Source organism: Myxocyprinus asiaticus, chromosome 39 (genome assembly GCF_019703515.2).
Source record: "Myxocyprinus asiaticus isolate MX2 ecotype Aquarium Trade chromosome 39, UBuf_Myxa_2, whole genome shotgun sequence".
In the NCBI taxonomy this organism is placed as follows: Eukaryota; Metazoa; Chordata; class Actinopteri; order Cypriniformes; family Catostomidae; genus Myxocyprinus; species Myxocyprinus asiaticus.
Genome location: NC_059382.1, coordinates 494,498 through 507,500, shown reverse-complemented (window position 1 = coordinate 507,500; position 13,003 = coordinate 494,498). Strand labels below are relative to the sequence as shown.

Sequence of the window (13,003 nt, the reverse complement as noted above, 5' to 3'; positions counted from 1 at the left end):
TAGTTTAATCAGGAGGTGTGGCTTTAATCAGAGATGGCGTCAGTCATGATTCTAATGGTTAAACTCCTCCCACAGGTGGTCCGTCTTCAGTGCAGTTTCAGCATGGCTCCGCCCTCTATCAGTCTCCCAGTGCCAGCCCTCCGCCCACCAGCCACCCCCGCATGGCGCTGCCCAATCAGCAGCCGCAGCCCGGCTCCACCCGCGCATTAGCTCAGGTCCTCCCGCAGCAGCAAGTGACCATTCAGGTGCAGGAGGTGGAGCTCGGGGGCGGAGCCGGGCGACAGGGTTTCTTAGCAACGCCGTGCCACAGGGTTCTGGGGAAACAGTTGAGCGTCGATAACGCTGAAACTCACAGGTGACCGCGAGCACTCCCAAAACACCCACAATCTGTTCGGTTCACGTCATGTTTCTCTCATCAACTGCATTCATTTGGATTTTGTTTTATTCTTTATTTTTGGTCAAATCAATTGAATTGATGTTGGAAACCAACATTTTTTTTTTTTTCATAATGTGCTGTTGATATTCATTTTAAGTGTTTGTTTTTTTTTGTCTCAGTGGTCTGTGTGAACGCAGCATCATGTAAAAGTTTTCAGTGTCTGATGATATTGTAGAAATACTGTATTTACAGGAGTATATGTCACCACAACTGATATTAGACACTTACAAAGAACAGCTTGTGTTGGACTGCTGATATAGCTGTAGTCTTCATCTCATCTGTCAAAAGTACTATTCATTTCTTTAGGGTCAAACTTTTAAGTTACTTTTGTGCACATTAAATGCAGTTTAGCATGTCTAAGTGCTCTAAAAAGATTATTTGAATAAACCTTTTCCTTTTATTACTTGAGTGTTTTGGAACTAATGTGTGTGAATATTGAGTGACGCTCTCAGACGGCGTTATATCGGTAGACGGGGGCGATTGACCGCTGCGTTTGAGGTACTTGAGATGTGCTCGTGAACAGTGTTAGCGGTGCAGTAGATGTGTGTTCTGTGTTCATGTTTACTGGATTGAGGGCGAGATTACACTGGATCGTCTGATATATCCTACGCTCAATTCCTCCAGGGAAGTTCGTACTTACGAAGTCAGAAGTCATGAAAACGATGTAATTTTAGGTAGAAGCAATGCACCCGTTTTGTTATTTCAGCTTTCTCTGTTTTTCACATTCTGACAAAGACAAGAAGCTTTTTTTGTACCAATGCAATCAAATGAAGAGCAAAGCTGTGCATTAGGTGTGTCATCTATCTGTTTTATCATTGGCCACATATAATGATGGGAAATGTAGTTTTGTTGCACAAGCCTGTCGCCTCTTAAACCAGCTAAATGAGTCTTATTTTCTGGCATGCTATATTTTTATTCTTCATTAACAGTACATAAAGTGCAGTGTCAAAATACACAATTATAACCAATACTAATTTGCTTCCGCAGTGATTCTTTAATAGACATTGGCTTGAAAATCCATTCGTAATTACGACTTTGTGATGGCGTTCATGTGCGCTCAACTTGTAAAAACAATCATTCCGACATGATTTCCCTCCAGTGAATATGAAACAGGATTTTGAGTAGAAGTCACACTTCTGAATGCATAAATGATTATGAGTTGATCTTATAGCCGTGTGTATAGTGCTGCTCATAGATTAGTGTAACATTCATTGATTTACTGAGTGTAATATTCAGTTGTGTTTGTACTGGATACTTTGAAGTCAACATGAAATCAAAATTGACTCGATTTACTTTCTGAGTACAGGTTTCCTGGACGTATTTTGAATGAATATTTATATTGACTTGACAAAGACAACTCACTGTTATTCTGCACACATGGTTTATTTATTTATTTATTTATTTATTTAAATCCCTAAACAGAGACCAAAAAATTCTAACACTAAAGCCCAAAGTATACTTTGGTCAGATGCGAACACTAGGCATCTGTGTACAGGACGTTTGACGCAAATTTCGTGCAGCGTGTGTGGAGGCTTCACGCTATTCTCCGCAGCATCCTCACACAACTCGCCACGCACCCCACTGAGAGTGAGAACCACATTATAGTGACCACGAGGAGGTTACCCCATGTGACTACCCTCCCTAGCAACCGGGCCAATTTGGTTGCTTAGGAGACCTGACTGGAGTCACTCAGCGCCCTGGATTCAAACTCACGACTCCAGGTGTGGTAGTCAGCGTCAATACTCGCTGAGATACCCAGGCCCCGCCAATTCTTTATTTTAAAGTTTCTGGCGAGGCTTATTACCTATCTAGAACTTCAACTAGTCTTGAATATTCTTCAATCTTTCATCAAATGTATTAATTTGCTCCGCCTCTGAAACAATGTCATCTAGTCTGTGCAAGCTATTGGTTAATGTTTATCTGTTCAGGCATTCTTTTAGGCAACTGTTGTAGGTAATGCAGCTTTTCTTTCTAAAATATTGCCAATAGTTATGCAGATCTGGTTAGTTATCAATTGTGTTAACATGAATGCATTAAAGGTTACGGCAATAATAGCAAATAAGGCCAGATTTAAAAAAGAAGCGTTAGCATCCATCAGAAAGCCTCCTCAAAAGTGTGTGCCGGCGGTGTTTCCACTGTAAACCATCGATCAGATCTGACTCCATTCTAGTATGACACAGCCCACTTTACACCATCTGATCACATGCTGGTGGATAAAATCGATTTATTTCTAATGAATTTCCTGTTTCATTCTGAAATGTCACATTATGGAAGTTAAATGGATTGCGATTGCCATTTCATGTTGACTTTTAAAGGAATATTCCAGGTATCAATGCAAGTTGAATACCACAAAAAATTAATTTCAACTCGTCCCTCCTTTTCTTTAAATGTGTGTTCCAGTGAGACACTTACAATGGAAGTCAATGGGGTCAATCTGTAAACATTAAAATACTCACTGTTTCAAAAGTATTTTGAAAATACATTATCAACAAACCCTACAACGGCAATTTAAACAACTTTACAGCTAAGGTTAAAACCTTTAAACCCTCCAAAAATTGTAAGTGCCTCTGTAATTGTAACCTCCATTTTTATTTTTAAAGAAAAGGATTGTTGTAGTATTCAGTATTATGCCATAAATAACTTGTAAATAACTTGCTTAACTTGTACTGAACCCAGAATATTCCTTTAAGAAAAATGTTGTAGTTTGTTTATTAGAGGGTTTAATGTAGACAGGAAGCAGAATGTTCTCACAGTTGTGTTTGTGTGTTTGGTTCCGTTCTAGTCGCAGTTTAGGTCGGTTCCACTGTTCCTCCATGTACGAGCAGTTTAACGCGCATCTGTACGGTGAGGGGGCGCATGCTCCTTCGTGTGTGGGCGGAGTCATAGGCACCTATAACCCCTACCTGCAGGGGGCGTCTCTGAAGGTGCCGGGACTGGAGGGATATCAGGGCGGTGTCGGTTACGGCAGTCCATCCGCGCTGCAGCAAGCTCTGCTGTCGCCCACGCCGCTGGAGTACCGCCCCACGCAACAGCACGTCACGCCCACACTGCAGGGCCTCCTGTCGCCCCGTCACTCGCTAACGGGACACGACCCGCGCCTGCCTCTGCAAGATCTCGCCGCGCTGCTCAAACGGCAGAGCCCACGCCCGGCCCCACCTTCTGCCACGCCCACAAACCCGCAGGACTACGGAGAGATGCTGTTGCTGCAGCAACTGGGACAAGCCGCCGACAGCTTAGAGCCCGCCCCTCCGCAAGCCCCGCCTACGCAGCACTACCATCACCTGCTCCAGATCAGGACCCAGCATGAGTGCCCCGCCCAGTCCCTCCCTCACTCTGAGAGTATGGAAGAGGACGAGATTCCAGCCTATCATGAGGGGCTGCTAGCCAAAGCCGTCGCCCCCTGTGCAGAAGGACATGAGCTGCTGGCTCCACCCCACGGCAGCACGCCCCCTTACTCCTCCCCCACACATAGACACGCCTACATGCGCAGCGCTACAACAGCAAAAGGTAAACACACTTGAAACACTCAGAACTCACTCAAAGGCTGGTTTTAAAGGAATAGTTCAGCCAAAAATGAAAATCGTTGTCATTTATGTTGTTCCAAACCTGTTTGACTTTCTCTCTTCTGTGGAACACGATAGACCTTATTCACACTAGCGCCATCTGTGATTTTTAATGGGAATGGCAATGAGGCTGTGAGGGATTGATTTACAGTCTCTTCAATGGCACGAACGGTATAAAGCTGTATGAAGCTCCTAGATCACATCTGACTTTCCACGACACATGTTGTCTGGAGTTCTGTGTATACTGAATGTCTTGGATGATATTTTATCAATGTTTTGGCCGCGGAACGATTCAAAAACACTTTAAACTGCAGTACAGCCCATTGAAGAGACGGTAAGTTGATTCCTCACAGCCTCATTCCCATTAAAATTTAAAGATGGCGCTAGTGTGAATAAGGTCTATGACCCAGGAGCTGTCAAGCTCAAAAAAGGAAAAAAAGCACCATAAAAGTGTTAAATAGACTCGTGTGTTATATGTCAAGTCTTCTCAAGTCGTAGAATACACCTTTTTCACACTCCGAGTTTTGGAACAGCAGTGAATGTGAGATCACAGCAAATATTATTTTCACTTACCCATTTGCTCCAAGACCAAAAGAAAAAAATCCACTATTATGTTTGAATGACTTTCCAGAAGAGTTAATTAATAGAGAGCGGTGGATTAAGAGAGTCAGATGAGAGAAGATGCCAAATTTACTGTCACTCAGCAGCTGTAATAGAAACCCTCTCACAGCTGTGGTAATGCAGTTCTTAAAACTAATTCCAGGGTAATATAACACAAAGCATATTGTTATACACTGCTAAAAAAGGTGGAAATGCGTCATCACAGTCTGTGAAAAAGTTCTGTTGCTTCATGTGAGAAACACACCTTATATTGGTTTGGAACAACATGAGCGTGAGTAAATAATGACAATTTTCTTCTATGTTTGAACTGTTCCTTTCAGTGTGTTCTCATTTGTGTCTCAGATTCGTGTGCTGATGCAGCAGACTGCGATCATAACAGTTACGGCTCACGAGCAGCACCGATCGCATACAGACCGCGAGGATCATTACAACGACATCACACCATCCAAACCTGTGACGACGCTTACGTAAGTGTGTGTGAGTGTGTATGTATGTGAGTGTGTATCTGTGATTGTGTGTGTGTGTGTGTGTGTGTGTGTGTGTGTGATTGTGTGTGTGAGTGTCTGTGATTGTGTATGTATGTGAGTGTGTGTATCTGTGATTGTGTGTGTGAGTGATTGTGTATGTATGTGTGTGTGTGTGAGTGATTGTGTCTGTGATTGTGTGTGTGAGTGAGTGTGAGTGAGTGTGTGTGTGTGTGTGTCTGATTGTGAGTGTGTGTGAGCGATTGTGTGTGTGTGTGTGTCTGTGATTGTGTGTGTGAGTGTCTGATTGTGAGTGTGTCTGTGAGTGTGTGTGAGTGATTGTGTGTGTGTGTGAGTGATTGTGTGAGTGTCTGTGATTGTGTGTGTGAGTGTCTGTGATTGTGTGTGAGTGATTGTGTGTGTGTGTGAGTGAGTGAGTGTATGTCTGTGATTGTGTGTGTGTGTGAGTGTCTGTGAGCGTGTGTGTGAGTGTCTGTGAGCGTGTGTGTGAGTCCGAGTGTGATTGTGAGTGTGTGTGTGTGTCTGATTGTGTGTGTGTGTCTGTGATTGTGTGTGTGAGTGAGTGTGAGAGAGTGTCTGTGTGTGTGTGTGTGTCTGTTTGTGTGTGTCTGTTTGTGTGTGTCTGTTTGTGTGTGTCTGTGTGTGTGTGTCTGTGTGTGTGTGTCTGTGATTGTGAGTGTGTGTGTGTCTGTGTGTGTGTGTGTGTGTGAGAGAGAGAGTGTGTGTCTGTGATTGTGAGTGTGTCTGTGATTGTGAGTGTGTGTCTGTGAGTGTGTGTGTGTCTGTCTGTATGTGTGTGTGTGAGAGAGAGTGTGTGTCTGTGAGTGTGTGTGTGTCTGTGTGTGTGTGTGTGTGAGAGAGAGAGTGTGTGTCTGTGATTGTGAGTGTGTCTGTGATTGAGTGTGTGTGTGTGTGTGTGTGTCTGTGAGTGTGTGTGTGTCTGTATGTGTGTGTGATGACAGTGAGCAGAGCGCTCTGAAGCGTGCAGCACATGCAGACTGTATATTTATTTAATGAAATTATAAGTTTTTTGGGGTTTAATAATCACTCTGTGTCATGTAGCAAGCTGCTCTTCTAGAGGCGAGAAACTGCCGTCAAACACACAGAAATGCAAAATAAAGATTTGATTTAAATGACACATGAAATTGGAAAAAATAACATGTTTAAAAAATTTTTGTTTAAATAACATGTTGAAAAATTGAATTAAAATAATTATATTTTCAATTGATAAAAGTTAACAAATTCATTTGGTTAGACATCATTTTGATGATTACATTTAATTAAACTGTAGAATACGAATAAAAACAAAGCAAAAAAACACTCCAATAAGCACAATTTTAATGACCTCACATGTGTTTTTGCTAAAATATTACAACCGTGTGGCACATAAAATGTCCTGGAAAATTGTGCCTTGAAAAGAGTGGGAATCCTGGATTAGCACATGTGCATGTTTGCAGACTGTCCATGTGTCTAGAACAAATGAGCACATACTGTGCTGATGGTGAAATGTGCAGTACCAGAACTTTGGTCTTTACTGTTGACCCCTTGACCTCTTTCTCCTGTAGGAGCAGGCGGAGCCTATGTCTGGAATGAGCTTATTGGCTGGGAAAGTGCTAAGCTCCGCCCGCATGTCAGATATCCTCAGCCAATCATCTCTGACAGGAAGCCAGCAGCTGCAGCAGAGGGAGGGGCCAGGTGTGTAACACACACACACACACACACACACACACACACACACACACACACACACACAGGTGTAAACCGTCAGTCGTCCAGTCTTACGTTTGTTGATCATGCGCATGTGTTTTATGCCTTACAAACTTTTGAAAAACATTTAATTTTGTGTGATGTATTGATTGATTGTATGAAATATTGAAATACATTTTTGTGTGGCCAGTGAATATTTTGACAGGGCAAGTAAAAATGTAAACAACTGGCCCGACCAGACCAACAGAAAAAACTCTTCTCTGTTTACACCTCAATCATGATATTGACCAACAGACTACATATAAGCTGTTATAGCCCCGCCCATTTTACCTGCTAATGGTGTGATGTCAACTCATGATGTTTGTGCGTGTGTGTAGCATGTGATGTGGAGGCGGAGCTTCACTCTGTGTCATGTTACGCGTCGTCCTGCACCGGTGACATGCTGCTAAGCTACAAGACGCCTGAGCTGCAGTACAGCGTGGAGCAGGCCGGAGTCTAACCAATACAGGTACACACACACACACACACACACACACACACACACACGTGTGTATGTACAGCAGTGTGTCAGCATCTGTTCACACCGACTGACACATGAAGTCTTCAGTGCATCATTCAAAATTCCCAACACATCTCAAGTTCTGTTTTGTGTTTAATTAGAGCTGGGCGATATATCGAATATTAACGATATAATCGCGATAATTTTGCTGACGATGTAAATTATTGTGTATGACCAGTATTGTGAATATCACAATGATGTGCTTTCATTTGGCCATTAAGTTTCATAAAGAGCGCATCAGTAGACTAATTTCATGATCCTTCAGGACTGCACAATTAATCAAAATAACATCAAAATATCGAGTTGGTCATATGTGATTATTATTCCACATAACGCTGTGATTTAAAGACCGATAAACACAGTCTGTGTGTGATTCAGAACAAACATTGGCCTTTTCAGTGTCGAAATAAAAGCCCCAGATGAAGTAAACAGGACAGAAAAATATTACTTTTGTATAACGCAAATCTAATAATCAGCATAATAATGATTCAGCATTATATTATAATAATAAACCTGACGTGTCCCACAGTAATAATTTAGTATTATGTTTATCTGGGGTTTCAGAAATAAGTCAGTGAAGTCGCTTTGCACAGTTAAAACATTAGAAGGTAAATAATGCTTTTTATTAAGCTATAGAAATATAAAGTGCATATCTATGAAAATGATTGACTTTCATTCTCCCATGTGTTTATTTAATGAAAAACGGATTCTTAGATTTGAATGTCTTTTAAATATTTAATCTAACTGTTTGGATGAAATGATGAACAAATACATAATTACTGAGATATATATTGAATATCATCTATAGGCTGAAAAATATCGAGATAGCCCTGTGTTTAATAGAATTCTGTGCTGGAAATAACACTGATGGAAATGACATTTTTAACACTTTTCAAATATATGCCGAAAGATATTTTCACCGTGAACATTTTATGTTCCCTAACCCTAACATTGATTGAAAATGACGCCTGATAAAAAGTGATATTTCCCTTGATTTTTCTTTGTTTTGCCTCATATTTCATGCTCTTCACTGACACTTTTATTCACTTGGTTAACAAGTACACTAACTTGGGGTCTGGGTATCTCAGCGAGTATTGACGCTGACTATCACACCTGGAGTCGTGAGTTTGAATCCAGGGTGTGCTGAGTGACTCCAGCCAGGTCTCCTAAGCAACCAAATTGGCCCGGTTGCTAGGGAGGGTAGAGTCACATGGGGTAACCTCCTCATGGTCGTGATTAGTGGTTCTCGCTCTCAATGGGGCGTGTGGTGAGTTGTGTGTGGATCGTGGAGAGTAGCATGAGCCTCCACATGCTGTGAGTCTCCGTGGTGTCATGCACAACGAGTCACGTGATAAGATGTGCGGATTGACGGTCTCAGAAGCGGAGGCAACTGAGACTTGTCCTCCGCCACCCGGCTTGAGGTGTGTAACCACGCCACCATGAGGACCTACTAAGCAGTGGGAATTGGGCATTCCAAAATTTGGGAGAAAAGGGGATAAAAAGAAAGTACACCAACTTTTGACAACTTTATTAGGGATAAAAATAAAGTGTCTGAAGTTGAAGAAACACCCATAAACTGTAAATCTACCCACAGCACCATTTTAATGACAGCAGCTGTTATATTATTATTATACCACAATAGATTTTCCATTTTTGGAGAGTGTCAGCTTATCTGTAAAATAAAAGCAGTAGCTGTGTCCCAAATGACACACAGTACACTCAGCCCTGTAGTGTATGACATTTAAAAGTGTAGTATTGTTGTGTTTACTTGCTGTTTAACGGAAGTGACGTTTCAAACGCATGCGTATGCTGTAGAATAGTGCAGAAGTGTGCGGTTTGGGTTGCACCTAGTGAATTTAAATTTGCATTATAGATGATCATTGTGGTCCTGGATGCTGATTGGACAATACAGTGTTCCAGTGTTGTAAAATACAGGATGTAGTAACAGTTTGTTTTCATTCACGTGTACAAACTGTTCAACCAGTTCAGTGTTTTTGAAGCTCTGTCTGTACATTAATATTTCATGTGTTTTCTCTCTCTCTCAGGGGTGTATTTGCTGTATAAAGCTCATATTCGTCTGTTGTGCTGTCATGCCAAATCCATCGTCTGTCTGTCGGGAGGGCAGTGGGTGTGGCACGCAGGCAGGGGGCGGAGCACTCGGCTTCCTCTTCAACGCCATTGGCTGTCATTACATTGAGGTTTTCTTTGAATGGATCCGGCGAGTGCCGCCCGTCTGCTGCCACCCAATAATCATCCACCCCTCCCTCACCCCAACACCCCCTCTTATCGTTGCCATAGCAGCGCTCTCGGCGCACTCCGATGTACAAGGCATACACGCAGTCTTATGTAAACACACACAAAGAGACGTCATTACCAAACGCCACAAACCCAAAGTATTTGACGTGACGTCAGTGCGGACCGCTGCGCCGCGGAGGATCATTCCGGTCGGGCTGTGATGTCACGCACAGGACGGCTGACTCTCATTCGCGCTCTCTTCCTTCTCATCACCTTTTTGTTTTTAATGCATTTTTATGGCTAATGTTCTGTAGGAATTATGATTTCTGTAAAAGACGTTTTATGGTTATGACATTATTAAACAAATGATTATTATTATTAAAACAGTTCTATGTTGAAACGAGAACAGCTGTGTTTGTTTCCACACAAAAGTGAATTTTGCACTTTCAGTTTTTGTGACTTGTTCTTTTGCTTTTCCTCCATTTCCTGTTCAACCTCCTTCATTCCATCTATTTCTCTCTCTCTCTCTCTCTCTCTCTCTCTCTCTCTCTCTCTCTCTCTCTCTCTCTCTCTCTCTGATGTCAATGACAGGTGCATTGTGGGTAGTTTGACAAATGCTGCAAAAAGTCATTTTCTTAATCAGTATTTATGTCGTGTTTTCCAGTAAAAGTATCTTTAAAACAAGATGCATTAACTTGAGAAGCAAAGAAAATATATTTTATTTTTCTTAAGAAAAGTAGACGATTCAAGATATTGTCTGTAAACAAGTATCAGTATCTGACATCATTTTCCTAGTCAAGTAAATGGATCTTGTTTAAAGAATATTTCGATTTTTTTCACTTGAAAACAATATAAAAATAGTGATGAAAAAAATATTTTTTCAGTATTGATGTTGCTAATATTTTATAAAGAGTTGTTTCTGTTCCAAAGCTTTATTATTAGTTATTTTTCTGTGGATGTTGCGAAAGCTTTTGTATATTTGATCATTTTGCAGTTTTGTTTTTGTTCTGATATTAATGTTTTATCCAAATGAGGCGGCAGAGAGAGAGAGAGAGAGAGAGCTTCATTTCAGAATGATCTTAGTATTTCTCAGTTTAAAGCAGAAATGATTGACTTGATGTCGTTTGAACGGTTTCTTCAGTAACCACACGGCAAGATTTGATCATTTCTGTCGTCACTTCATCATTTGTCTTCAGTCTGACCAAACAAATAACTGTCATGTGACGTGGAGTGAGACAGGTGTGTGTGTTTGTGTTGATGAAGAGCAGATGAAAACTCATCCTCATCATCATTTGTCCCTTCCTTTCTGAATCCTTTTGTTTGTTCTCTTTTGGCTTTATGTTTTTGGAAAAATACTAAAGTGCAACAACAATGGTTAAAAAAGAATTCCAAACAAAGTGAGAGAAATAATAAATATATATAAATAAAGAAATGAATATGAGAGAAGTGTGTGCTGTCTCTTATTTAACCAGCAGGGGGCGTCAGTGTCAATCTACATTTCCCCTTCAAAACTCTTGTTGTGCCATGGCATCAGATGGTAATACCAGGTGCTTTGATATTTACCATGTTAATGTATCTGAACTGGTGGAGCATGATGCTAATAATAATAATGCTCACCGGCAGCTCCACAGCCGTGATTCACACAGATTTGCACGTATGCTTTATTAATGTTCCTGGTTCAAAAAGAGCTCAGCTCAACTGAGAGCATTTTTGGCATGGTGTCATTAACATCGTGCAACATTTTAACATTGTTTTAATGTGATAAAATCACTTACTGACCTTATCTGTGTACAGTGTGTATGTACAATATTAACAACTTCACATAATACAGCATAATGCAAGTAAATCCCTGATTTTATCACAAACTTTTCAGACCCATTCACTTCCATTGACACTTTCACCATGTGCCTCACTGTAACCACAATTTTTGCTTATTATTTTAAATAAATGAGGGACTAGTTGAATTTTTGTTGTTGTTGTGGTAATCAACATTAATGCGCAAATGCTGTCAAATGAACTTAAAGCAGAAGTAACTTTTACCATGTTAAAATACTTTCCCATTTTAAGTAAGTAAGCCATTAATAGTTTAATTTTCTCAAACAGTAAACACTGTCTTTTTGCCCAAAATATATCAACAATCATGCCACGGGGGAGCTGGGTATCACACCTGGAGTCGTGAGTTTGAATCCAGGGTGTGCTGAGTGACTCCAGCCAGGTCTCCTAAGCAACCAAATTGGCCCGGTTGCTAGGGAGGGTAGAGTCACATGGGGTAACCTCCTCGTGGTCACTATAATGTGGTTCTCGCTCTCAGTGGGGCGTGTGGTGAGTTGTGCATGGATACCGTGGAGAATAGAGTGAAGCCTCCACACGCACTAGGTCTCCGCGGTAACGTGATTTACACCTTTACAAAACGTTCTGTGTGCATGCAATTTATTTTTACGCTTGCAATTTGATTTACGCTTTCACAAATCTTAATCTGCACATGCAAATCATTTAGGCACTATTTTACCTTCATATGTTCCTTCGCGTCTCTTGTTTTGCAAGGCAACGGATCAGGTGCAACAGGGTGTATTAAAGTATACATACTGTATATAAAGCCTATGTCAATCCTATACAGTTCATAATAGTGATAATAACACTTAAGTAACCTTGAAATTTAACTGATAATATTAAATGACACCAGGACTCACATTATGCTGTGCATATTGTATATGTTGTATTGTGTTGTTTATAGTACCACACTTTCACAGAAAAGAAGATGAGACAGAAAGAGCGGAGGGAGGCTGCTGAAGGGAGTGTTTCTTTGCAAAGCTGGATTCAAAACACCAGCAAGCAAACAAGGTGAATCATGATGAAAATATATAGCAAAAGATGTTGCACATCGCACACTGTGTCTCCAGGGAAGTATTTCTTCCTCAAAATCATTTGCCATGGGAGGAAGTAATGTATAACTTTATGTTTGCAAGTAAAGCATATTTTAAGTAAAATTAAAATTAACATTAGTTTACAGATATATATTTTTTTTAAAGTTATATATACATTATTTTACATGAGTTGCATATGAATATATAGACAATACTATTATAATCGCAAGGCACTAGGTCAGTGAGTGAGTGAAAGTGTTCTGAGCATCAGGAGTCAGGTGTGAGAGGATTTTACTGACTTACTTTAAAGGGACATAATACTAAGAGTTTGATAAGGAGCAAGATAGACATGGGAACCTTAGAATGGAACACGAGTTTTAACAGCAACAACAAAAGTCTGGCACAGGTGGAGCTGTAGATCTAACGACCCATAGATAAGATTAACCATCTGGGAGCTGCCACTTGTACCAAATGCGCTTACGGGTTCTCGGGTCAAACCGTTTGATGCTGTAAGTTTGCACATACTCTCTTTG

The 13,003-nt window shown here is 40.9% G+C and overlaps 1 protein-coding gene across 2 annotated transcripts in view; it reads left to right on the top strand.

The window, feature by feature from the left end:
- Positions 1 to 10,183, top strand: part of LOC127430344 (serine/threonine-protein kinase SIK3 homolog) — a 41,635-nt gene extending 31,452 nt beyond the window's left edge. For both annotated transcript variants that reach the window (XM_051680079.1, XM_051680078.1), the window contains 6 exons: positions 76 to 355; positions 3,219 to 3,943; positions 4,963 to 5,087; positions 6,671 to 6,800; positions 7,190 to 7,320; positions 9,417 to 10,183. In XM_051680079.1, the coding sequence (XP_051536039.1) occupies positions 76 to 355; positions 3,219 to 3,943; positions 4,963 to 5,087; positions 6,671 to 6,800; positions 7,190 to 7,311 (1,382 nt within the window). In that variant the 3' untranslated portion in view covers positions 7,312 to 7,320; positions 9,417 to 10,183. The remainder of the gene's footprint in view (positions 1 to 75; positions 356 to 3,218; positions 3,944 to 4,962; positions 5,088 to 6,670; positions 6,801 to 7,189; positions 7,321 to 9,416) is intronic.
- Positions 10,184 to 13,003: the final 2,820 nt, after the last annotated feature.